General features: G+C 39.2%; 2 protein-coding genes across 3 annotated transcripts; both read left to right on the top strand.

Annotated features, from left to right (window-relative positions):
* On the top strand, window positions 1–27,169 carry TTPA (alpha tocopherol transfer protein). The gene is made up of 5 exons (XM_025393262.1): window positions 1–230; window positions 14,948–15,101; window positions 21,932–22,125; window positions 23,725–23,835; window positions 26,619–27,169. The coding sequence occupies exons 1-5, from the start codon at window positions 27–29 to the stop codon at window positions 26,790–26,792; spliced, it is 837 nt and encodes a 278-aa protein (XP_025249047.1). The 5' UTR covers window positions 1–26; the 3' UTR covers window positions 26,793–27,169.
* On the top strand, window positions 7,054–8,986 carry LOC112629733 (calreticulin). Of its 2 annotated transcripts, none has more exons than XM_025393261.1 (2): window positions 7,054–8,217; window positions 8,403–8,986. In XM_025393261.1, exons 1-2 carry the CDS (start codon window positions 7,121–7,123, stop codon window positions 8,440–8,442), a joined length of 1,137 nt encoding a protein of 378 aa, XP_025249046.1. In that variant the 5' UTR covers window positions 7,054–7,120; the 3' UTR covers window positions 8,443–8,986. The 2 variants fall into 2 exon arrangements, with proteins under 2 accessions (XP_025249046.1, XP_025249045.1); XM_025393260.1 differs by having other exon boundaries at window positions 7,054–8,449; window positions 8,673–8,986.
* Window positions 27,170–27,446: the final 277 nt, after the last annotated feature.

The following is a 27,446-nucleotide window of genomic DNA, read 5'->3' as shown; positions in this document are numbered from 1 at the left end:
CTGCGGCCCCAGCGGCGGCGGCGGGCATGGCAGAGGCGCGGTTCCAGCCCTCAAGGGGGCCGCAGCTCAACGCGCTACCGGACCACTCGCCGTTGCTGCAGCCGGGCATGGCGGAGCTGCGGCGCCGGGCCCTGGAAGCTGGCGTCCCCCTCGCGCCGCTGCCGCTCACCGACTCCTTCCTGCTGCGGTTCCTGCGCGCCCGGGATTTCGATCTGGACCTGGCCTGGAGGGTAAGCGTGCGTGTCCCGGGCGCTCGGCAGTGCGCACCTCACCCGCCCAGTCCCCTGTCCCACGACCCCGGATCCCCGACCCGTGCCGAAGCCCAAGGTGCAGGCAGGACCCTGGCAGGTAATGCGCCGGTAACCACCTGGCGTGGGCGCTGAGGCTGTAGGTGTTACGAGAATCCGGCGCTGGTCCTTCCAGTTTCTCTGGGTCATGGAAACGAGAAACCTAGAAAGTGTTGGAGCGGTGGGATAATGGCCCATTTGATCTCAAGCCTGGGGAACGCCTGCGCTAGATGAGTCTCCTGAACCTACAAAGTTTGGGGGAAATGCCTTCCTCTCTGTAGGAAAGCTTGTGGTACAAAACAGAGTAACAGCTTAGAAGTTCGAAGCTCAGATTTATCACACGTGACCAGATTAACTACGTGTAGCGGGGAAAATGAAATTGCTGGTAAAACTGAAGCTCTGAAGCCATATAGTAGCAACATAGTATTATTACTAGTAACACTTAAGTGTCAAGACAGTAAAACAACCCAGTATACTTCGAGTCTGGGTTGTAGCCGGGCAGTTCCTTTGTGTTTCCGGTTTATTACAGCTCATTGAAAGAAGACGTGATGGAAAGATAAGGATTAGAAAGAGGGATGCGATCTTGAGTTCTATCACTTTAGGTTCAGCATCCTTATCTGTTAAATAATGATGGAAATGCCTGTCTCATTGATTGTGAAGATTGAACATTAACCAGTTTAACAGAACAAGCTGTGCCCAGCACAGTGCCTGGCACACGGTAAGCATTTAGCAGTTGGACCAGATCTAGCCCTTTCTCTAAGTGGCTTGTTCAGTGTCACACAGCTGCCTAGCAGGAAAGACATTATAGTACAAAATTCCAGTGTGTCTCAGTATGAGGTTTTTGAGGGTTTCTCTTGTTTGTTTGTTTTAGAGTGAAAGCAAGTTTATTAAGAATGTAAAGAAACAAAATAATGGCTACTCCATAGAGACAGAGCAGCCTGAGGTTGTTTTTAACTTAAGTAAAATTATGGTAAAAATAATCTAGATAACACAAAATCCTAAAACGTGAAAAACAAGTTTCTAACACAAACTTTCTAAAGGAAAAAAGCTCCCTACCTCAAACTTTAGTTTGTCAGTCACATACCCAGAGGCTGGTTAGTGTTACTCATTTATCTTTTTAGTCAGCCTGATCTTGCACAAGCATGTTTGTGTGTGATTTCTATTTTGTCTTTCTTTCCTGTCTTTGCAGCCATCCCATATCAACTGGTATACATCCATCTTACTCTTTATTGGGCTGCTGTTATTCTACTGTATGGATATAGCAGACTACATTAATATTTATGTAACCTGTTATTGGACTTAGGGCTTATTGCTGTTCATTCCTTCATTCAACAATTATTTTTTGGACTCTACGATTTGCCTAGTCGTACACAAGTTGCAGTCAACAAGGCGGCTTGGTTTCTTCCATCACTGACTGGGCATGCTTCATGTCCTTATACTTTGTGCATAAATAGGAATATAAACTTACAGGATAAATTCAACCAGTGAAATTGCTGGGTGAAATTAGATGTGTATTTTTCAGTGTTGAGTAATATAGCAAAGTGTCTTCCAAAGAGTTTTCAGTGCCTTCCAAAGGTCGCAGTGGCTCAGACCTGCAATCCCAGCACTTTGGGAGGCTGAGGATGGTGGATCAATTGAGCTCAGGAGATCACGAACAACCTGCGCAACGTGATGAAACCTCATCTCTACAAAAAATAACAAAAATTAGCCAGGTGTGGTGGCACATGCTGGTAATCCCAGCTACTTGGGAGGCTGAGGTGGGAGAATCACTTGACCCAGGAGGCGGAGGTTACAGATAGCTGAGATTGTGCCATTGCACGACAGCCTGGACAACAGAGTGAGGCCCTGTTTCAAAAAAAAAAAAAAAAAAAAAGAAAGAAAGAAAGAAAGAAAGAAAGAATCTCTATCACTTGTCACTTTGATATCACATGATTTTGCCTTTTCCTCCATAACCCACACTGTATTACCAAACATGTTTTGTGTATAAACCTGCTAGAAGAGATATACTTTTTCATTGTTATTATAATATGCATTTATTTAATTATAAGTGTGATTAATAATTTTTATATACATGTAAAATTTCAAAATTTCCAGTTAACTGAAAATGGCCTGTGTTTACTTTTGTTCATTTTTTTACTATTATACTTTAAGTTTTAGGGTACATGTGCACAGCGTTCAGGTTTGATGCATAGGTATACATGTGCCATGTTGGTTTGCTGCACTCATCAACTCGTCATTTACATTAGGTATTTCTCCTAATGCTATCCCTCCCCCAGTTCCCCTCCCTCCAACAGGCCCTGGTATGTGATGTTCCCTACCCTGTGTCCAAGTGTTCTCATTGTTCAGTTCCCACCTATGAGTGAGAACATGCAGTGTTTGGTTTTCTGTCTTTGTGATAGTTTGCTGAGATAGATGGTTTCCAGCTTCATCCATGTCCCTGCAAAGGACATGAACTCATTCTTTTTTATGGCTGCATAGTATTCCATGGTGTATATGTGCCACATTTTCTTAATCCAGTCTATCATTGATGGACATTTGGGTTGGTTCCAAGTCTTTGCTATTGTGAATAGTGCCACAATAAATATACTTGTGCGTGTGTCTTTATAGTAGCATGATTTATAATCCTCTGGGTATATACCCAGTAATGGGATTGCTGGGATAAATGGTATTTCTAGTTCTAGATCCTTGAAGAATCACCACACTGTCTTCCACAATGGTTAAACTAATTTACACTCCCACCAACAGTATAAAAATGTTCCTATTTCTCCACATCCTCTCCAGCATCTGTTGTTTCCTGACTTTTCAATGATCACCATTCTAACTGGCATGAGATGGTATCTCATTGTGGTTTTGATTTGCATTTCTCTGATGGCCAGTGATGATGAGAATTTCTTCATGTGTCTGTTGGCTGCATAATGTCTTCTTTTGAGAAGTGTCTGTTCATATCCTTCACCCACTTTTTGATGGGGTTGTTTTTCTTATAAATTTGTTTAAGTTCCTTGCAGATTCTGGATATTAGACCTTTGTCAGATGGGTAGATTTCTAGAATTTTCTCCCATTCTGTAGGTTGCCTCTTCACTCTAATGGTAGTTTCTTTTGCTGTACAGAAGCTCTTTAGTTTAATTAGATCCCATTTGTCTATTTTAGCTTTTGTTGCCATTGCTTTTGGTGTTTTAGTCATGAAGTCCTTGCCCATGCCTATGTCCTGTATTGTATTGCCTAGGTTTTTTCTAGAGTTTTTATGGTTTTAGGTCTAACATTTAAGTCTTTAATCCACCTTGAATTAATTTTTGTATAAGGTTTAAGAAAGGGATCCAGTTTCAGCTTTCTACATATGGCTAGCCAGTTTTCCCAGCACCATTTATTAAATAGGGAATCCTTTCCTCATTTCTTGTTTTTGTCGGGTTTGTCAAAGATCAGATGGCTGTAGATATGTGGTGTTATTTCTCAGGCCTCTGTTCTGTTCCATTGGTCTGTTTAACTGTTTTGGTACCAGTACCATGCTGTTTTGGTTACTGTAGCCTTGTAGTATAGTTTGAAGTCAGGTAGCGTGATACCTCTAGCTTTGTTCTTTTTGCTTAGGATTGTCTTGGCAATGCAGGATCTTTTTTGGTTCCATATGAACTTTATAGTAGTTTTTTCCAATTCTGTTAAGAAAGGCATTGGTAGCTTGATGGGGATGGCATTGAATCTGTAAACTACCTTGGGCAGTATGGCCATTTTCACGATATTGTTTCTTCCTATCCATGAGCATGGAATGTTCTTCCATTTGTTTGTGTCCTCTTTTATTTCGTTGAGCAGTGGTTTGTAGTACTCCTTGAAGAGGTCCTTCACATCCCTTGTAAGTTGGATTCCTAGGTATTTTATTCTCACTGTAGCAATTGTGAATGGGAGTTCTCTCATGATTTGGCTCTCTGTTTGTCTGTTATTGGTATATAGAAATGCTTGTGAGTTTTGCACATTGATTATGTATCCTGAGACTTTGCTGAAGTTGCTTATCAGCTTAAGGAGATTTTGGGTTGAGACGATGGGGCTTTCTAAATATACAATCATGTCTTCTGCAAACAGGGACAATATGACTTCCTCATTTACTAATTGAATACCCTTTATTTCTTTCTCCTGCCTGAGTGCCCTAGCCAGAACTTCCAACACTATGTTGAATGGGAGGGGTGAGAGAGGGCTTCCTTGTGCCTGTTTTCAAAGGAAATGCTTCCAGTTTTTGCCCATTCAGTATGATATAGGCTGTGGGTCTGTCATAAATACCTCTTCTTATTTTGAGATACATTCCATCAACATCCAGTTTTTTGACAGTCTTTAGCATGAAGGGCTGTTGAATTTTGTCAAAGACCTTTTCTGCATCTATTGAGATAATCATGTGGTTTTTGTCGTTGCTTCTGTTTATGTGATGGATTACGTTTATTGATTTGCGTATGTTGAACCAGGCTTGTATCCCAGGGATGAAGCCCTCTTGGTCATGTTGGATAAGCTTTTTGATGTGCTGCTTGATTCGGTTTGCCAGTATTTTATTGAGAATTTTTGCATCTATGTTCATCAGGCATATTGGTCTAAAATTTTCTTTTTTTGTTGTGTCTCTGCCAGCCTTTGGTATCAGGATGATGCTGGCCTCATAAAGTGAGTTAGTGAGGATCCCCTCTTTTTCTATTGATTGGAATAGTTTCAGAAGGAATGGTACCAACTCCTCTTTGTACCACTGGTAGAATTTGTCTGTTAATCTGTCTGGTCCTTTTTTTGGTTGGTAGGCTATTAATTATTGCCTCAATTTCAGAGCCTGTTATTGGTCTATTCAGAGATTCAGCTTCTTCTTGGTTTAGTCTTGGGAAGGTGTATGTGTCCAGGAACTTATCCATTTCTTCTAGATTTTCCAGTTTATTTGAGTAAAAGTGTTTATAGTATTCTCTGATGGTAGTTTGTATTTATGTGGGATCGGTGGTGATATCCCCTTGATCATTTTTTATCGTGCCTATTTGATTCTTCTCTCTTTTCTTCTTTATTAGTCTTGCTAGCGGTCTATCAATTTTGTTGATCTTTCCAAAAAATCAGCTCCTGGATTCATTGATTTTTTGAAGGGCTTTTTGTGTCTCTATCTCTTTCAGTTCTGCTCTGATCTTAGTTATTTCTTGCCTTCTGCTAGCTTTTGAATTTGTTTGCTCTTGCATCTCTAGCTCTTTTAATTGTGATGTTAGGGTGTCGATTTGAGATCTTTCCTGCTTTCTCTTGTGGGCATTTAGTGCTATAAATTTCCCTCTACACACTCCTTTAAATTTGTCCCAGAGATTCTGGTACATTGTGTCTTTGTTCTTATTGGTGTCAAAGAACATCTTTATTTCTGCCTTCATTTCCTTATTTACCCAATAGTCATTCAGGAGTAGGTGGTTCAATTTCCATGTAGTTGTGCGGTTTTGAGTGAGTTTCTTAATCCTGAGTTCTAATTTGATTGCACTGTGATCTGAGAGACAGTTTGTTGTGATTTCTGTTCTTTTACATTTGCCGAGGAGTGCTTTACTTCCAATTATGTGGTCAATTTTAGAATAAGTGCGACGTGGTGCTGAGAAGAATGTATATTCTGTTGATTTGGGGTGGAGAGTTCTCTAGATGTCTATTAGGTCTGCTTGGTGCAGAACTGAGTTCAAGTCCTGGATATCCTTGTTAACCTTCTGTCTCATTGATCTGTCTAATATTGACAGTGGGGTGTTAAAGTCTCCCATTATTATTATGTAGGAGTCTAAGTCTCTTTGTAGGTCTCTAAGGACTTGCTTTATGAATTTGGGTGCTTCTGTATTGGGTGCTTATATATTTAGGATAGTTAGCTCTTCTTGTAGAATTGATCCCTTTACCATTATATAATGGCCTTCTTTGTCTCTTTTGATCTTTGTTGGTTTAAAGTCTGTTTTATCAGAGACTAGGATTGCAACCCCTGCCTTTGTTTGTTTGTTTGTTTGTTTTGCTTTCCACGTGCTTGGTAGATCTTCCTCCATTCCTTTATTTATTTATTTATTTATTTATTTATTTATTTTTGAGATAGAGTCCTGCTCTGTTGCCCAGGCTGGAGTGCAGTGGCATGATCTTGGCTCACTGCAAGCTCCACCTCCTGGGTTCACGCCATTCTCCTGCCTCAGCCTCCCGAGTAGCTAGGACTACAGGCGACCGCCACCACGCCTGGCTAATTTTTTGTATTTTCAGTAGAGACAAGGTTTCACCATGTTAGCCAGGATGGTCTCGATCTCCTGACCTCGTGATCCGCCTGCCTTGGCCTCCCAAAGTGCTGGGATTACAGGCGTGAGCCACCGCGCCCTGCCTTCCATTCCTTTATTCTGAGCCTATATGTGTCTCTGCATGTGAGATGGGTCTCCTGAATATAGCACACTGATGGGTCTTGACTATCCAATTTGTCAGTCTGTGTCTTTTAATTGGGGCATTTAGCCCATTTACATTTAAGGTTAATATTGTTGTGTGTGAACTTGATTCTGTCATTATGATGTTAGCTGGTTATTTTGCCCATTAATTGATGCAATTTCTTCATGGCATCAATGGTCTCTACAATTTGGCATGTTTTTCAGTGACTGATCCTGGTTGTTCCTTTCCACATTTAGTGTTTCCTTCAGGGGCTCTTGTAAGGCAGGCCTGGTGGTGACAAATCTCTCAGCTTGTCTGTAAAGGATTTTATTTCTCCTTCACTTATGAAGCTTAGTTTGGCTGGATATGAAATTCTGGGTTGAAATTCTTTTCTTTAAGAATGTTGAGGTCCGTACTGCAGAGCCGCCCCCGGAGGGTCGTTTTAAAGGGCCCGCCCGCCGCCGCCCCCTCGGCCCGCCATGCTGCTATCCGTGCCGCTGCTGCTCGGCCTCCTCGGCTTGGCCGCCGCCGAGCCCGCCGTCTACTTCAAGGAGCAGTTTCTGGACGGAGACGGGTGGACTTCCCGCTGGATCGAATCCAAACACAAGTCAGATTTTGGCAAATTCGTCCTCAGTTCCGGCAAGTTCTACGGTGACGAGGAGAAAGATAAAGGTTTGCAGACAAGCCAGGATGCACGCTTTTATGCTCTGTCGGCCAGTTTCGAGCCTTTCAGCAACAAAGGCCAGACGCTGGTGGTGCAGTTCACGGTGAAACATGAGCAGAACATCGACTGTGGGGGCGGTTATGTGAAGCTGTTTCCTAATAGTTTGGACCAGACGGACATGCACGGAGACTCAGAATACAACATCATGTTTGGTCCTGATATCTGTGGCCCCGGCACCAAGAAGGTTCACGTCATCTTCAACTACAAGGGCAAAAACGTGCTGATCAACAAGGACATCCGTTGCAAGGATGATGAGTTTACACACCTGTACACACTGATTGTGCGGCCAGACAACACTTATGAGGTGAAGATTGACAACAGCCAGGTGGAGTCGGGCTCCTTGGAAGACGATTGGGACTTCCTGCCACCCAAGAAGATAAAGGATCCTGATGCTTCAAAACCTGAAGACTGGGATGAGCGGGCCAAGATCGATGATCCCACAGACTCCAAGCCTGAGGACTGGGACAAGCCCGAGCATATCCCTGACCCTGACGCTAAGAAACCCGAGGACTGGGATGAAGAGATGGATGGAGAGTGGGAACCCCCAGTGATTCAGAACCCTGAGTACAAGGGTGAGTGGAAGCCCCGGCAGATCGACAACCCAGATTACAAGGGCACTTGGATCCACCCAGAAATTGACAATCCCGAGTACTCTCCTGATCCCAGTATCTATGCCTATGATAACTTTGGTGTGCTGGGCCTGGACCTCTGGCAGGTCAAGTCTGGCACCATCTTTGACAACTTCCTTATCACCAACGATGAGGCATACGCCGAGGAGTTTGGCAATGAGACGTGGGGTGTAACAAAGGCAGCAGAGAAACAAATGAAGGACAAACAGGACGAGGAGCAGAGGCTTAAGGAGGAGGAAGAAGACAAGAAGCGCAAAGAGGAGGAGGAGGCAGAGGACAAGGAGGACGATGAGGACAAAGATGAGGATGAGGAGGATGAGGAGGACAAGGAGGAAGATGAGGAGGAAGATGTCCCCGGCCAGGCCAAGGACGAGCTGTAGAGAGGCCTGCCTCCAGGGCTGGACTGAGGCCTGAGCGCTCCTGCCGCAGAGCTGGCCGCGCCAAATAATGTCTCTGTGAGACTCGAGAACTTTCATTTTTTTCCAGGCTGGTTCGGATTTGGGGTGGATTTTGGTTTTGTTCCCCTCCTCCACTGTTCCCCCCCGCCCCCCGCCTTTTTTTTTTTTTTTTAACTGGTGTTTTATCTTTGATTCTCCTTCAGCCCTCACCCCTGGTTCTCATCTTTCTTGATCAACATCTTTTCTTGCCTCTGTCCCCTTCTCTCACCATATCTCTTAGCTCCCCTCCAACCTGGGGGGCAGTGGTGTGGAGAAGCTGCAGGCCTGAAATTTCATCTGCTCTCCTTCCTGGAGCCCAGAGGGGGGCAGGAGAAGGGGGTGGTGTCTCCAGCCCCCCAGCACTGAGGAAGAATGGGGCTCTTCTCATTTCACCCCGCCCTTTCTCCGCTGCCCCCAGAACTGGGCCACTTCTGGGTGGGGCAGTGGGTCCCAGATTGGCTCACACTGAGAATGTAAGAACTACAAACAAAATTTCTATTAAATTAAGTTTTGTGTCTCAAAAAAAAAAAAAAAAAAAAAAAAAAAAAAAAAAAAGAATGTTGAATATTGGCCCCACTGTCTTCTGGCTTGTAGGGTTTCTGTCGAGAGATCTGCTGTTAGTCTGATGGGCTTCCCTTTGTGGGTAACGCGACCTTTCTCTCTGCCTGCCCTTAACAATTCTTCCTTCATTTCAATCTTGGTGAATCTGACAATTATGTGTCTTGGGGTTGCTCTTCTTGAGGAGTATCTTTCTGGTGTTCTCTGTATATCCTGAATTTGAATGTTGGTCTGCCTTGCTAGGTTGGGGAAATTCTCCTGGATAATATCCTGAAGAGTGTTTTCCAGCTTGGTTCCATTCTCCCCATCACTTTCAGGTGTACCTATCAAAAGTAGATTTGGTCTTTTCACATAGTCCCATATTTCTTGAAGTCTTTGTTCGTTTCTTTTTGCTCTTTTTCCTCTAACCTTGTCTTCTTGCTTTATTTCATTAATTTGATTTTCAATCACTGATACCCTTTCTTCCACGTGATCAAATCAGCTATTGAAGCTCGTGTATGCGTCATGAAGTTTTCATGCCATGTTTTTCAGTTCCATCAGGTGATTTAAGGTCTTCTCTACACTGTTTATTCTAGTTAGCCATTTGTCTAACCTTTTTTTCTAGGTGTTTAGCTTCCTTGCGATGGGTTTGAACATGTTCCTTTGGCTCAGAGAAGTGTGTTATTACTGACCTTCTGAAGCCTACTTCTGTCAACTCGTCAAAGTCATTCTCTGTCTGGCTTTGTTCCATTGCTGGCAAGGAGCTGTGATCCTTTGTAGGAGAAGAGGTGCTTTGGTTTTTAGAATTTTCAGCTTTTCTGCTCTAGTTTCTCCCCATCTTTGTGGTTTTTTCTACCTTTGGTCTTTGACGTTCATGACCTACAGATTGAGTTTTGGTGTGGATGTACTTTTTGTTGATGTTGGTGCTATTCCTTTCTGTTTGTTAGTTTTCCTTCTAACAGCCAGATCTCTCAGCTGCAGGTCTGTTGGAGTTTGCTGGAGGTCCACTCCAGACCCCGTTTGCCTGTGTATGACCAGTGGAGGCTGCAGAACAGCAAATATTGAAGAATAGCAAATATTGTTGCCTGATCCTTCCTCTGGAAGCTTCGTCCCAGAGGGGCCTATATGAGGTATCTGTCGGCCCCTACTGGGAGGTGTCTCCCAGTTAGGCTACAGAGGGGTTAGGGACCCACTTGAGGAAGCAGTGTGTCCATTCTCAGAGCATAAACATCGTGCTGGGGAAACCACTCATCTCTTCAGAACTGTCAGACAGAACTGTCAACGTTTAAGTCTGCAGAAGCAGTCTGCTGTCTTTTGTTCAGCTATGCCCTGCCCACAGAGGTGGAGTCTATAGAGGCCATAGGCCTTGTTGAGCTGTGGTGGGCTCCACCCAGTTTGAGCTTTTGGCCTGCTTAGTTTACCTACTCAAGCCTCAGCAATGGCAGATGCCCCTCCCCGAGCCAGGCTGCCACTTTGAAGTTAGATCTCAGCCTGCTGTGCTAGTAGTGAGCAAGGCTCCATGCGCATGGGACCCCCCCGAGCCATGCACAGGAGAGAATCTCCTTGTCTGTGGTTGCTAAGACCTTGGGAAAGCATAGTATTTGGGTGGGCATGTCCCTTTTTCCAGGTACAGTCTCTCACGGCTTCCCTTGGCTAGGAAAGGGAAATCCTCCAACCCCTTGCGCTTCCCAGGTGAGGCGATGCCCCACCTCGCTTCAGCTCACCCTCTGTGGGCTGCACCCACTGTCCAACCAGTCCCAATGAGATGAACCGGGTACCTCAGTTGGAAATGCAGAAATCACCTGTCTTCTGCATTGATCACACTGGGAGCTGCAGACCAGAGCTGTTCCTATTCAGCCATCTTATAATGGATCTCATTTTTATGTTTTACTGATTTGTAAAATATTTTAATGTATTTTAGGCCTTTGTCCTTGATTTTTGTCTGTTATGTTAGTTATATTTTTTCTGTGCAGAATTTTAAATTTTAATGTAATCAAATGAATTGATTTTATTAGTCTTTGATTGCCTTTGGGTTTTATAATCTCTTCTCTTGTCCAAAATTTTTTCTAGTTATTTATGTCTTATCTTTTTTATGTTGGAGTCTTTGATCTATTGAGATTTGTTTTTATGTTAGGAGTAAAATAGGAATCCAGCTTTATTTATTTTCATTTTTTAGATGTCTATATAAGTATCCCAATATCATGAGTAATAAACTAATATGTACTGGTAACTACTGAATATGAAAACACAATCTCAGGTCCTATGAAGAATGAAGCTTAAATAAGGCGTTAAACATATATATGTTTAGAGATAACTAACAATAAAACATGTTTAACTTACTGATTTCCTTTTAGCTGCTTTTAAAAAAGTAACGTTTAAATAGAAGAATAAAATTGACCCTCAGCCCCTGGGACATATATATTTTTTTCTGTATTCCTTAAATAAGGAATTGTTTTCATTGCACTATGCCCTTGAGGAATTGGCTAGCAGGACTGTGTCTAAATCCACTGGATATAAATCAAGTTTCTGTCTGTGAACTCTTTGTCTTGCTTTTCTGCCAACTGGAAAGGAAAAGGAAAGGGTAAGAGTGCAAAACTTTTTTTTTCATTTTCCTCTGCAATAGCACTTAATTCAACTCTAACTTCTTCATTCATAATATAGAAGCCCTATGGTTTTTGTATAAAGAAAACTTGATAAGTGCTTCAGTCACAATGAAATTTCTCATTATTCTAGTTTTTGTATTTGAAGTTATAATGAATTAGTAAGGTTTTATTATATAATCCTAATAGCTAATGTGCTTATAGAATGCAACATACTTTGGTAAGTAGGGTTTTCATGGATTATCTTTTATTATTTTCTCATTTTTGGAGAAAGAGATATAAAGAGTAAGTAACTTTTCTGAAATTATGTAGCTATTACGTGTTGAAGCAGGGATTTGAACTTGGGTGGGGCTCAGGAGAGAGCCTGTGCTCTCAAATACACTGCACTTGCCTCTTCTGTTTAAAACAACAAACATATAAAACAGATAACCATTCACTTCTCAACATATAAAACAGATAACCATTCACTTCTCTGCCTGTTCTACATAGTTTCATGAATTCCTTCTATCAAGTGATAGCCCAGTTCCTTATACTTTTGTTCCACATGATAAGCTTTTTATGCTATAATTATCTTTATGGTTTTCCCAAAGCTTTCAAAATTCCATAGATTCTCCCTGCTAATTTCTCTCTAAATGCAGCTTTTTAAATAAAATTTTTCACATCATGTGTCCATTTCAGTTTCTACTCTGCTCCTGATAGTGACTGCCCTTGAACAAATGTGTAACTTCTCAGAGTTTTACTTTACTTTTTTTTTTGAGACAGAGTCTTGCTCTGTTGCCAGGCTGGAGCGCATCGGCACGATCTCAGCTCAGATAACTGCAACCTTCGCCTCCCAGTTTCAAGTGATTCTCCTGCCTCAACCTCCTGATCATGCGCCACCACACCCAGCTAATTTTTGTAGTTTTAGAGATGGGATTTCACCATGTTGGCCGGGATGGTCTTGATCTCTTGACCTCGTGATGCATCCACTTTGGCCTCCCAAAGTGCTGGGATTACAGGCGTGAGCCACTGCACCTGGTTGGAGCATTACTTTTCTTATTCTTATAATGCCACAACTGTAGCTACTTCTCAGGGTGGTTGTGAGGAGGAATTCAAATGATGGCATTAGACCCTATAAAAGTGCTCCAAATATGGTGATTCTTATTTTGCTTCAAAGTACATGAAACATGTAAGAAGAAACCTACTCTGTTACAAAACATAGTTAACCCATAACATTTTAAATGTTTATTTACTTCTAATAATTGCAAAACAGACACCTTCCAATAATGAATATTTATTTTTAGCCACTTCTTTGTTGTTGTTGTGGACATAGGGTGATTTGTTTGAGAATTGCTCAGTAGCAGTTCATTTACATAATTTATTTATGACAACTGTACTGTGAATTTATCTATCAGTGGATAAGTAATGACCAAAGATCCAGGTTTAGATCTTTCAGTTTGCAAAAATTGTGCCAGATAGTGATTTGTGCCTCTACGTAGAAGTCAGTTTTTCAAGTGTGTGGATCCAGTTGGTTTACTCATGACTTAATTTATTCTTTCATTCAACACGTGTTGTTATCTCCTGAGTGTGCAGCACTCTGCAGAGATGAATAAGCTGAGCACCCTGCCACTATTAAACCTAAATCATCCTTCTAATGAAGCCACGACTTTTATCATTCCACAGGAAAAAAAAAAACAAAAAACATTTCTATGTAGTTACTAATATGCTGCCTCTAGCATTTTACTTGAATTGGAATGAAAAAGACTTTTTATCTCTGAGGAAACTATCAGAAAAGTAAACAGCATTGTAGAATGCTATTAACAATTATTCTGGTACCCCCTAAGACTGGAGGAGGAGGAGAAATTTACCTTATAGAGTAGAATGAAGATATTAGGATCCACAATGTGCCTGTTGTTCTCACTGCTTTTGGAAACTGCTATTTAGGTCACCAATTATTTCTTTGTTGGCAAATTGGCTTTTTTCTTTCTTACTTCTCTCTGCATTTAACTCTTAGCAACATTCTCTCTTTTTTAAAAGTTAAGAAAAGTTTATTAAATACAGAAATGAAATAGAGGGAGACAGACAGAGAGAGAAAGAGAGGGAGATAAATCAGAGATGGGGATGAGGGGGAGCAGAGCAACACAGATGGCACTGTCTTCCCTCTCCTCTACCAGTGCTGGTTCTCTTAAGGTCCACTCAGTTTCTCTCTTCCTCCAGCCATTCCCAGCCATTGACATTTTCCAAGGCTCAGCATTTTCCTCTCTAGTTTTTGTTGTTTGTAGTTTCTCCACCAGATCATTGCTGTTTTTGTGGTTATAGTTACCTTGTTTATTCCAGTGACTCTCAAATATAAATTCTGTCCTTTTCTTTGCATTGCAGTTTCACGTTGTTAATAGGTCTCTTTAAACTCAAAACAAATATATTGTAACTTGTGAAAAATTGAGAGTGCCAAAAATCATAAAGAGGAAAATTAAAATATAAACATAATAATTTTTGAGTACATAATTTGCTTTAGTATTTTCCACAATATGCTGGCGGTGTTCGTATTATTTGCATATGCAATTAGACATTTCTGGTGGTTCTTTTGGAAAGAAAGAAAGTGGGATTTCTTCAAACCATATTTTGACAAGATCCAATACCCAAGCATACTGCTACTGGGCTCTTCTAACTCATTTGATTGATTTCTATACTTCCTTATTTCAAAAAATACCAAAGGTGGTGTTTCAGTTCTCTATTGCTAAGTAACAAGTCACTCCAAGAATAAGTGGCTTAAAACACAATGATTTATTTGTTTTTGATATCATCAGTTTGCACAGGGCTCAGTGGGAGTGGTTCATCTCTGTTCCACATGGCATTAGATGGGAACTTGGCTGAAGTCACACTATCCAGGATGGCCTCTTAACCTCCATGCCTCTCTCCACATGAACTGCTATCATTCAGTAATCTCGCATAGTGTCTGGATCCCAAATAGTAAATTCAGAAGGTACCAGGCTTCTTAAAGCTTGGCCCATGAAGTGTCACTTCTGCCAATTGATATTAGATCAAAGCGAGGTGGAAGGCCAGCCTAGATTCAAGGGGAGGGAAGCAAATAGATGCCACCTCTTAATGGGAAGAATGGTGCATAGGTATATCAGGATGGGGGGAATTGGTGGGCTGTCTTTGGAGAAATGCCATGGGTGGTGGATGAAAATTGCTCAGCTCTGAATTTGTGATAAACCCCGGTCACCTCAGATCCTTGATAAAGGGAACTTCCAGTTTTCACAGCTAAAAAGATACCCCAGATTAAACTCTTGACATAATGGATGGCAAAGTTTATACACAATGCCAAAGCTTTTCTTTCATTTTTACAAAATCCTTACCATGTATGCCATTTGTAGACAATTTTAATTTTATTTTTCAGTTACTACAAAACTATTATAAGTGGAGAGCAGAATGTCCAGAAATAAGTGCAGATCTACACCCTAGAAGTATTATTGGCCTCCTAAAGGCTGGCTACCATGGAGTCCTGAGATCCAGGGATCCTACCGGCAGCAAAGTTCTTATTTACAGAATCGGTAAGTCATATACAACTCTTCTTTTTTTCTCCTCTCCTCCAATCCAGTTCTGTTCCCTCCCCTCTCTTCTCTCTTTCTTCCATTTCTTCCTTGAATACCATATAGAGAGCTTCAAAGCATTCATCTTTAGGAATTTGGGCTTTAATTTAAAATTTTAGGTTTTAACTTAGGTTAATTTAGGTCTTAATGTCCCCCAAATATAATAACACTTTGGCAGTTGTGAGAAAATTAACAGATACAAGTGAAAATCCTAGTTCCATTCTTCCATGCAGTCAACTGTACAAGACAAGAAGAAAGGAAAATAGTGACGATAAATAGTATGAGAATATTTTAAAAAATCATGGAATAGTGTTTCAAAAATGCTTAGTGGGAAGTACAAATAAGAATTCTGAACTATTGGCTGGGCATGGTGGCTCATGCCTGTAATCCCAGCTGAGGTCAGGAGTTTGAGACCAACCTGGCCAACATGGTGAAACCCTGTGTCTACTAAAAATACAAAAATTAGCCGGGTGTGGTGGTGCATGCCTGTAATCCCAGCTACTTGGGAGGCCGAGGCAGGAGGATCACATGAACCTGGGAGGCAGAGGTTGCAGTGAGCCAATTGTGCCGTTGCAGTCCAGCCTGGGCAAAAGAGCAAGAGTCTGTCTCAAACAAACGAACGAACAAAAAACAACCAGAATTCTAGGCTATAATGTAAACTCCATGAGATTATGGATTTTATCTGCTCTGTTTACTGGTGTATTCCAAGCACTGAAAACATGGTCTGGTACTTGGTAGGCAGTCACTAAATATTTGTGGAATGAGTGAGTGAATGACTAGTTCGAAAATGCCCCAGGCCGAGGAGCAAGAGGCTCATTCTCTTGGGTGGAGGAGGGTACAGAGGAAAGGCAACTCCTCTGGGAGCTGTTGCAAATACTGTATTCCATTAACTCCTGTTTATTCTCATTGCATCCCCCTTTTTTCTATTAGGTGTTGCTAGTGTTTCTTGTAGATTGGTGTCTTAGTGTATTCCGGCCACTATAACAAAATGCCATAGACTGGATGACTTATAAAAACAGAATTCTATTTCTCACAGTTCTGGAGGCTGGGAAGTCCAAGATCAAGGCACTGGCAGATTTGGTGTTTGGTGAGGGCTGCTACCTGGTTCCTAGGTGATATCTCTCACTTTAACCTCACATATTGGAAGGGAAAAGGCATCTCTCTTGGAATTCATAAGGGAAGTAATCCTATTCATGAGGGTTTCATCCTCATGACCTCATCATCTCGCAAAGGCCCCACCTCTTACTACCATCACGTTGGGAGTCAGAATTTCAGCATATGACCGTTGAGGGGACGCAAACATTCAGACCATAGCAATTGGTGACCTATAACTTCTGTCCTCCTTCAGACCTGTGTGTGATTAAAAATGACAGGCACAGGAGAAGGACTCACACTATTCCCAGAATATCTCATGACCCAGTTGGAAGGACAAAGATAAACTATCATTTCATGACCAGAATTTTTGAATTATGATTTTACAGAAATATCTATATCTTTAAAGATTTAAGCTATTTAAAGATTTAAAATATTTAAATATTTGCATTTCTTGCCTGCTTATAGATAAGATACCTGGCTATAACTCAACTGCTTGCTATACTGCAAGAAGATAATTTTCGAAAGGATATTGGAAGATGGAGTAAAATGATTTGGGGCTGTTTTTTATTTTTTATTTTTGTGTGCTAGCTTAAGTGTCAAATAAAATTGAGTTAATCATGAAATCCCATATATAAAACAGACATCATGATCTTTCTGTTCTTTCATTGCTGCACTAGTGTCAGAGGAAATTGAATGAGCTCACAGCAATGAAGTTCCTTGAGCTATTTAGGGGTAGTCTTGCCAGATTTAACAAAGTACCTATGTTTTATTTAGAAAATAAACCTATATGTTATAAAATTAAAGGATGCCCAGTTACATTTGAATTTCAGATAAACAACAAATAGTGTTTTTAAGTATGTATGGAGCATCCTTATGTTAAAAATTGTATACTGGTTATCTGAAATTCAACTTTAATTGGGTGTTGTATATTTTACCTGGTAACTCTACTCAGGGGTCCAAGAACCATAAAACTGAAACCTGCAGCTAATTATTTCTGTAAATGTCTTGGCTCTGCATTGCCTGGCTAGATTTTATTGTTTCTAGTTTGTTCATAAACTGACTGAGGCAGGTGAAGAAGTAAAAGTGACACCTTGATAGTGAGAAAGCAGATGTGCAGATTTGATCATAAATACCTTAACACTGAACCAGTAGGGATATTTTCTGGGCCTCGTGTAGCACATTAATTTAGAAGTATATTGTTTAACTCAAGAGATTTGAAAATCAAGAAAACGTAATTTAATGATGGTCAGAACAGGAAGGTATGTTGCAAATCTCCTGTATGTTCTCTTATTCTAAGATGAAAGGGAGAAACTCAGAAAGTTTTATGAGTAAAATGAAAACTTTTCTAAATTTAATTGAATTAATGGGAGGAGTTAAAGAAGGAAATCTGTGGTGGAGCTTTTTGATAGAACTTTAGCATAACCACTTCCTCTAGATACCATCTCTGTGTAGTAAAAGCAGTGAGAAAATACACACAGCCCTTTCCTCCATGCGGGCCGGGCAACCCAAGGTGAAGCTAAGTTTTGACCTTTATCAGCCAACATACTGGAGGATATAATTTTATGTTTTTTGAGTTTCCATAGTATACTACAGCAGCAAAAGTAAAATTTAACAGTGAGTGTGAAGTTTTGACTATGGCTTAGTTCTTGTGAATACAGGTTCTGGAGCATGTGACCTGGATTGGAATCTCAGCTCTGCTACATTCTAGCTGTGTGAAACACTATATAGCTGTAACTGCATTTTCTCATCTATAAAATGGGCATAGTGAAAAGCTATCACATAGGGTTGCTGTAAGCATGAAATCAATCAATCAGTCTATCTAAAATATAACAAGAACATTACCTGGTACATAAAAGCGCTCAATACATGTGAAGTAGATACTGGAGAAGGAATTCAAAATATAAGGTATATTTTTCTTTTGCCTCAATGGAGCTTAAATTCTAGCCAGCACTGTACCACAGAACTTTCTATGATGATGAAACTGTTCTACAGTAGCCACTATTCTCATGTGGCTATTGAGCGCTGAAATGTGACTACTGCAACTAAGAAACAGATTTTTTTTTTTTTCTTCTAAGCTAGGATCTTGCTCTGCCACCTGGGCTAGAGTGCAGTGGCACAATCAGCTCACTGCAGCCTTGAACTCCTGGGCTCAAGTGATCCTCCCGCTTCAGCTTTTGGAGTAGCTGGGACTAGAGGCATGTGCTACCACACCCAGTCGGTTATTTTATTTTTAGTTTTTAGAGATACGTTCTCACTATGTTGCCCAGGATGGTCTCACTCCTGGCCTCAAGCAATCCTCCCCTATCAGACCCACAAAGTGCTGGGGTTCTAGGCATGAACCACTGCACCCGGTGAAACTAAATTTTTAATTTAAATTTGAATGGCCACACATGGCTAATGGCTACTATATTAGCCAGTGTAGGTCAAACAATTATGTTGGTTGGTTCAGAACTTAGGATATTAACTATTTTTTTGATTGGCAAACTTCGTTTGTTCTGCTTGTTTTTTTAATCATTATTGTATTCAGCCAATGTCTGAAGTTAGTATAGTATTTTTGATCTGGGTTACCTGTGGGTTGATTATTCAAATTCTTATGAGAAATCTGAGGTTTGGTTTTTTTTGTTGTTGTTTTTTTGTTTTTTGTTGTTTTGAGACAGAGTCTTGTTCTGTTGCCCAGGCTGGAGAGCAGTGGGCCACCTCGACTCACTGCAACCTCCGCCTCCCGAGTTCAAGCGATTCTCCTGCCTCAGCTTTCCAAGTAGCTGGGACTACAGGCGTGTGCCACTATGCTCAGCTAATTTTGTATTTTTAGTAAAGACAAAGTTTCACCATGTTGGCCAGGCTGGTCTTGAACTCCTGGCCTCAAGTGATCTGCCCACCTTGGCCTCCCAAAGTGCTGGGATCAGAGGCGTGAGCCACCATACCCGGCCAGAAATTTGAGACTTTTAAAAAATAACACACCTCCTAAAGGATCCATTAATATGACAGAAAATAAAAATTAAAAAATAACAATCACATTGTGCCTTCTTAGGAATATTTCTGTTTATTCTTTCTTTTTCTAGATCTTCAACTTTTCTCTTGCTACTACATGCTACCAGTTATCATTTAAATCAGTTAATGACCAGCCACCGAAAACAAAACAAAAACTCCTTGTTTCCACAAAACTCTCCATCCTTCTCCATTTCCTTACATCCATCTCCCCCTCTTCTTGTTCTCAGCCAGACTCCTTTTGTTAGCTATGTCCACCATCCACATTTTCTCACAGTTCTTCCTCAGCCACCCTAGTTTGATTTCACTCCCATCCCTGCTGAAATGAACATAACCAACCATCAGTGACTTTCTGTTCACCGCGTCTAATGGACAGGTTTAGTCCTATTTCACTTAACCTCTCAACACAGTGAATCACTTCCTCTTTCTTGAAAAATCCTCTTCCCTTGGCTTCTCTGATGCCATGTCCGCCTGGTGTTTTCCTCTGACCTCACTGGCTGCTCCTCCTTAATCTCTTTTGCTGGCATCTTCTCTTCTATTCATCCTTTAAACTCTGAATTTTTTTAGGACACTGGCCTCAGCATTTTCTTCTCTCTGCTTTGATAGAGAAAAACATAGCTCTGAGATAATCCCAGATTGTCTCATGTGGATCGTCATATAGGCATAAACAACCCGCAGATTTGTATCTTCACTCCCACCTTTTCCTTGAGGATCCCGACCCACACAACTAGCTCCTATTCCAGCTGCACCCAGTTGGATGTCTCACAGTCACCATTTTAACATGTCCATACTTATGATCTTTTCCACCCAAACACGTCTCTTATCTCAATAAATGGCACCACGTGTACACCATGGAATACTACACAGCCATAAAATGAATGAAATTATGTCCTTTGCAGCAACATGGATGCAGCTGGAGGCCATTATCTTTAGTGAATTAAGACAGGAACAGAAAACCAAATACCACACGTTCTCACTTATAAGTAGGAGCTAAACACTGGATATATATGACTTAAAGATAGGAACCGTAGACACTGGAGACAACAAGAGAGGAGAGGGAAGGAGGGGAGCAAGGGTTGAAAAACTAACTATTGGGTACTATGCTCACATACCTGGGTGACAAGATCATCTATACCTGAAACCTCAGCATCATGCAGTATACCATGGTAACAAACCTGCACATGCACCTCCTGAATCTAAAAAAGAGTTGAAAATAAATAAATAAATGGTGTTACCATTCTATCCAGTTCCCCATGCCAGAAACTTTGTTTGCTTTAAAATTTACTATTACTTAGTTAAGATTTTTTTTTTTTTCTTTTTCATTCATCCTGTCGGGCACTTCAGTCTGAAGACTTACATGTTTTTTTCAGCTTTGGAGAACTTTTCTCTATTGCTATGATTCCTCTCTCCTTTGTTCTCTGTAACTGCCTTCTAGAACTTTTATTAGTTGGATGTTGAAACTCCTGGATCCAGCTGCATGTGTTTCTTACCTTTTTATTCATACATGTGAACTCTTGGCTCTTTTGTGCCAAATTTGAGAGAATTCTTCAACTTAATCTTCTAAACCATTTTTCCTTGATCCGCTCTGTCTTTTCCAGCATTTCTCCCATCAATGAATTTTTTAAAAAAACTTATCTTTTTATTTCTAAGATCTCAACTGAGTTTTTTTAATAATAGCCTGTTCTTGTAATAACTTACAGTATTCTCCCCACCCCTGCTGAAACTATTATGCTTCTTTAAAAAAATTCTTAAATTTTTTTTTTTTACAGACTGGTTCTTGCTATGTTGCCCTGATTGGACTTGAACTCCTGGGCTTCAGTGTCCCCCTGCCCCCAGTTCAACCACCCTAGTAGGCACCTACCACGGCACCTGCACCTGGCTTCTATTATGTTTTTAAGTGTCTCCTGCTTTCTTATTTTCTCGAGTTGATGCCTTTGTCTATTGAGTTTGGCTTCCCTCTCTCTCTCTCTGTGTATGAATGTGTTTAATATTCTAATTTTTAAGGAATAGATGTCTTTTAAAAAAGATTATCTGCTTGTCTATCCATTACTGTCATTTCTGCATGGCGTGACCTGTCCCGGGGGTGGTGGGAAGGGGTGAGATGAATGAACAAGAATCTCAGTAACTCCTCTCTTAGCACAGGTACTCCCTGTTTTTCTTTGGTGTGGGCAGCCACCTAAGTGCTTTCCTGGCTCTTCTTTCCCAAGCCCTCACTTCCTGCTCTAGCCTACAGGGACATGACTCTACAATGTGCTTCTTGCCACTGGAAGGCTGTCAGAGGATCAACTTGCCTGTCTGTTTCCTCATGCATTTCTCTTAGCCACCTCTTTAGTTACTATGGGGCCCTAATTGCTCTTTATAATCCAGGCCCTTGCTTTTCCATTTCCAACACCTCTGAGCTTGGAGCATACACAATGGCGTTCCCATCTTTATGTGAGGTTGTAACTTCATCTTGTAGTCAAATTCATCCTGCATCCATTCCTTTTCTCCCCATACTCTTTAAAAGTCATTCTTTGCTAGAATTTGAGGAGGGAGGGAGAAGCAGGCACATGTTCTTGTACCCCAGTTGGATTTATTATTCAATTCATGATCTTTGTAGATGCTTTTATTTCAACTGATCTTTTAAGTCTAAAATGAATTAATCTCCCTTTGGAAATCTTTCTGATTTTTTATACAATGCTAAGATATGATATGCTTTGTTTTTTTAGCACACTGGGACCCCAAAGTTTTTACAGCTTATGATGTATTTCGAGTAAGTCTAATCACATCCGAGCTTATTGTACGGGAGGTAGAAACTCAGCGGAATGGAATCAAGGCTATCTTTGATCTGGAAGGCTGGCAGTTTTCTCATGCTTTTCAAATCACTCCATCTGTAGCCAAGAAGATTGCTGCTGTACTTACGGTAAATGTATATTTTAACTATCAGGCATAATACTTCCAAATTATAGTTTTAAATTTTGTTATATATTAGACAAAGAGAAGCAAAAGTACATTTATTAGAAATTTAAATACAATTTTAGAAATAATATGTAGAATTCAATAATGCTAAGAGGAAGTAAAATGTTATTAGTTTATAAAAGAAAAAATGTTGCAACAAACTGCAAAAATATGTTCAAATTAGTAACGAGAGGATTTATGCATCTTAATATGTGGTGACTTTATCTTTTCATCATTAAAATATTTTTCCTAAATTAAAAATTGATTAAAAAATATATAAGCAATGGCACAATAAGATGTCACATAAGTCTTGGTAGGTATATATTGATATCTTTTTTTTCAAAAGGTTTTTAAAGTGGTCATCACCTTTGACTCAGTAATTCTATTTCTGGGAAACTAGCTAAGGAATAATCTTTAATATATTAAAGATAGCATATAACAATAATAGCTTACTATGTGCCAGGTACTTTGCTAAGTGTTTCAAATGCATTATCTTTTAATGTCCACACTGAGCCGATGACATATGACTATTGTATTTTCCCACTTTGCAATTAATAAACTATATCTGAGAAGTGACATAGCGATGCCCAGGCACGCACAGTTTGTCAGTAGTGAAGTGAGAATTCCAGCCCAGGTCATCTGAACGTAAAAGTTGTGCTTATAGCCACCACTTCTCCTATACATAAAGACAGTTACTGCAGCATCAATTTCAGTAAAGAAGTAAAATGAAATAAAATAAAATAAATACTTTATTAGTCCAGAAAATAGAAAGATGGTTACTTAAGAAATGGTACATTCATTTGATGGATTCTTGCAACAATAATAAAACATGATATTTGCAAAAGCTGTATTGTATCAGTGGAACACAGTGGGTTGAAAATTATTTAGACAGCATATTAGCAATTATGTTTAAAAGAAAATTATGCATAGAAGGGATTTGGAAGGACAATCCCCAAATTAATAATACACCTCTGAAAGCAATGCATGGAAAAAATAAAAGAACTTCATATAAAAGAACCTTGGAATGAAAGGTCTCTGTATTAATAATACAACTTGTAGGTAGTAAAACTATCCTCTTCCTTCAACTCTTAACTTTGTAAACTTTCGAAACAAGCCTATATTACTGTGATGCTAAAGACGTATACCAATGTCAGAGTTTAAAAGTATGTGTTTATTGTCCTAGTCTTTCAATATTTGTGAATTTTTTTCTCAAAATAAACATTTTTGGGGAAAAAATTAAATGTAAATTTCCAAAGGACTCATTGGTTTGTTAAAAGAACATCTATATGTGATGGGAAAGGAATTTTCTGGTGAAAGTGTGCAGATATTTCGTAAAATACTTTGCCAAATCTATAAGGAGAAACCTTTTTAGAGATCTTTTCTTAATCTAGTGACAGAGAACTGTAAGTCACGCTTGTGTGTTGTTGGAATAAATAATTTTGAAGATAAAATCACACTTTAGATATTTCCGTAAGTTTCGCAAGTGTTCAAAGAAGAGATTTGACATTAGGTATCAGATTGTAATATTTATGTTTTGTTATTAAGATTTTTTTATTTTCAAAAGGATTCATTTCCATTGAAAGTTCGTGGCATCCATTTGATAAATGAACCAGTAATTTTCCATGCTGTCTTTTCCATGATCAAACCATTCCTGACTGAAAAAATTAAGAAACGGGTGAGTAAAGCATATTCAAGTTTGTGTTCCTCTACGCCAAACATTCCAACCCTTTTTAATTTAAGGATTGCTTTATTATCTTTCCTCGTACCTGCCCATCTATGTCGTTAGCCCAATATTTTGAATATTTATCTAACAAGTCAACTAAAAAAAAGTAAATTAAAATTTAGTTTTAATTTATAAAAATAAGGCATATTGGTTGTAAGACTGTGGGGTAACTGGGCTTTTCATACACTGCCGGTTGGAATGCTTAATGGTATATTCCTATAGAGGGCAGTGTGGCAAAGACATCAAAATCACTGTCTTGAATTACCTGTACATAAACAAAATTACATATATTAGAGGAGCCACAGCAGCAGAAGACTGAAAACCAGCAGGTGTTCACCATTAGGGCATTGGTTAAATAAATATCGACACAATAGAAAACAACGAGATTGCAGGATGTTTTGTAAACTGAAGTAAGCAAAATGTGGAATAGTGTTTATGGCATGCTACCTTTTGTATACAAAGGGGAGAAATAAGAATATATTTCATACATTTACATTAAAAGGATATACAAAAAGTAATATAAGTGGATATCTATAGGGAACAAGAGAAGAGGTGTGAACTACAGTAGATGAGAATAGGTTTGGGAGCAAGATCTCTCACTGTGTATCTTTTATCTTGTTTTGATTTGTAACCATGTGAATTTATTATTAACGCAAATAAAAATAAACATTTTTCTTAAACAGTGAAGCCTAATTAACAGTTTCAGTGTAACTGAGAACCACAGTAACTGAGGTATATGACAATGTCACGCTAGTTAGAGCAAAGATACTGGATTTTTATTTTTTTTTTTACCTACCCTATGGAGTCTTATCTCAGAAAAAACATCTCATATCTCTTAGACTTTTTGAAATATTGAAAATAGAGTATGCGTTCTCAAGAATGGCAACCATTCTTCTAAATTAATCTGTAAAGAAGAATTTTTAGAGCATCTATTTAGACAAACATTGGCATCATCTAATGCCTTGAACACAAAACAGTTTGTAAAGGCTTTAACAATTTAAATCTAAAAAATTACTGAAATGTCAGCAGTGATAATATAAACTGTAATAACACATTTGGAATTTTAAAAAAAGATGTTCTTTCATATTAAGAAAATATAACATCTTATACCTGGTCAGAAAGTTATGCCCCTCGAGCTTCTTTAGAGGTTATCTAGTGGATATTTCTGTTTGTCTACAGGAACCACCCTTAAATTGCCTGCTTTAGCAAAGATGGCCATTTTCAGCTACTTTTTATTCTGGTATTTTTATACAAATCAACTTTTTTGTTTGTCTTTTTCTATCTTCAGTGTAACTTGATAATAGTTGGTTTCCCTCTGTTTAATCCTTAGAGAGTTAAAAATAGCTATTTCTAGTTTGCATTATATTTTAGATAAAAACAAAAACAAGAATAAACTGAACCTAAGAAATAGGAGAATATGGAGAAAAAAGAAAGAAAAGTAAAGAGTTGAGAAGTCAGGGGAAGGATGTCAGCAAAAGTTAGTTGACATGAAACAGACTTGCCAAAATAGGGAGAAAAAACTCTGATACAGCCACTTTTTTCCTTTTCAACTTTTTGGCAATGCCCCATACATTTTCTTATTTTGCCTCTTCCTGAGGAGACAGAATTTCTTCTCAATTAACTGATAATATTTCACATATTTCAGAAAAAAAAATTAAAGATTGGCTTTGTGAGTTTCCTAAGTGAGTATAGGAAACTCATTTCATCCATCAAGCTTCATACCCTGGCACATAGTAGGTGCTTATTAAATGATTGTTGAATTCATAGAGGAACATTTTGCCCTAGAAAGTGGAAAAAGCTTATTTATTTATTTTAGCAGGTGTGTGCTTTTGGTTCAAGTTTCGATGGCTTTCTCTTAACTTCAGGGCATTCTATGATCAATTTTTATAGTTTAAAATATTTGAAAAGTTAAGGTTCTCAACCGTCATAATTGTTTTTTCATATTTTTAAAAAATTTTGACTTTTTTTTTCTTTTTTTTTTTAAGACAGGGTCTCACTTTGTGCAGTGGCACGATCTCAGCTCACTGCAACCTCCACCTCCTGGGTTCAAGCAGTCCTCCTGCCTCAGCCCACCACGTAGCTGGGACTACAGTCCCACACCACCATGCCCAGCTAATTTTTGTATTTTTTTTTTGTACCAGCCATGTTGCCCAGGCTGGTGTTGAACTCCTGAGCTCAAGTAATCCACCTGCCTTGGTCTCTCAAAGTGCTGGGATTACAGGCATGAGCCACTGCACCTGGCTGTCTCTTAACTTTATACTAGCCAACAGTATCCATCGACTGTACCATATAAATTGTTTCTCATAGACCTAACTGTGTGCTCAGATATAAGCTTCTACTTAATATGAATTGGTACCAACTAGTACATTTTTATTATCTATAGACTAGTCCCAAGATATTAGTTTGGTAAGAATCACTTGCAAATAAGGGAATAGAATTTATAAAATAACTTTAGTCTTTAAAAATTTACTTATGGAAGAGGAAAATGACTTTTTATAAATTTTATGGAGTTATAAGAATGCAAATCCAAGAAAGAGTAAGATTATTAGATCCACAGTAACACAACCTAAACATAAGTAAAATTATTAGATTCATAACCAGAGGAATAAAGGATGTAGTATCTATTTATACTTTCCTATTTTAGAAGTTATTAGAATACCTTGTTTTATGAGGTTGATTTTCCACTGGAAATGCATCTAATGAGGATTCCTTCTAAAATGTTTTGGCTATTTCAGATTCATATGCATGGGAACAACTACAAACAAAGCTTGCTTCAGCATTTCCCAGACATTCTTCCTCTGGAATATGGTGGTGAAGAATTCTCCATGGAGGACATTTGTCAGGAATGGACAAATTTTATAATGAAATCTGAAGATTATCTCAGCAGCATTTCTGAGAGCGTTCAATGAGAAGTTATTTCATGTGAATGGCTTCCTAATTAAAAACATGAGTGATATCCAACCTAGTTAAATGAATGAAAGAAAAGGAGCAAATCTTTTAAACTAATGCTTGCCTGATCTTTAAAAATGTAGAAATCTTCTGACATGAGGAACACAAGTGTTTGGAAAGATTTTTTACTTTTTAAATGCTTTTTTCTCTACTTTTGAAGTAATTAAATGGCAGTACATTTTAAGAGCATAAAAATTGGCGATTTTGTACTTGGAAGAGAACATGAAAGTTATTAGTAAAGTAGCCGTTCATGTGCATCTTTGTATGTTTCTAGAAAATTATATTTTTAAAAAGTTCTCTGATTATGTTAGTTTAGAAATAAATTTAGAAATATTCCATGTAAAAATATTCGCACAAGTCAACTGATGATAAAAAAATTAACACTTATTTTAAGTGGATGTCAGATTAAATTATAATTCATTATAATTAAAATCTGAATAGAGTTTTATAGTTATTCCTGTGGGCCAGCAAGACATTTCATCTCAGGGAAATTTTATTTTAGTATATTAACACGATAGAAACTTTTTTTTTTTTTTCCAGACAGAGTCTTGCTGTGTCCCCCAGGCTGGAGTGCAGTGGTGCGATCTTAGTTCACTGCAACCTCTGCTAGGATT

Source organism: Theropithecus gelada, chromosome 8, assembly GCF_003255815.1.
Source record: "Theropithecus gelada isolate Dixy chromosome 8, Tgel_1.0, whole genome shotgun sequence".
NCBI lineage: Eukaryota > Metazoa > Chordata > Mammalia > Primates > Cercopithecidae > Theropithecus > Theropithecus gelada.
Note: the sequence above shows the minus strand (reverse complement) of the source record. Positions and strands in the feature narration are given on the sequence as shown.

What these genes read in the sequence shown, in the direction of transcription:
- TTPA (XM_025393262.1), top strand. Translation starts at nt 27, where the DNA reads ATGGCAGAGGCGCGGTTCCAGCCCTCAAGGGGGCCGCAGCTCAACGCG. An exon ending in ATCTGGACCTGGCCTGGAGG is followed by an intron (nt 231 to 14,947) that starts GTAAGCGTGCGT and finishes TTTATTTTTCAG; the next exon opens with TTACTACAAAACTATTATAA. An exon ending in CTGAAAAAATTAAGAAACGG is followed by an intron (nt 23,836 to 26,618) that starts GTGAGTAAAGCA and finishes TGGCTATTTCAG; the next exon opens with ATTCATATGCATGGGAACAA.
- LOC112629733 (XM_025393260.1), top strand. Translation starts at nt 7,121, where the DNA reads ATGCTGCTATCCGTGCCGCTGCTGCTCGGCCTCCTCGGCTTGGCCGCC.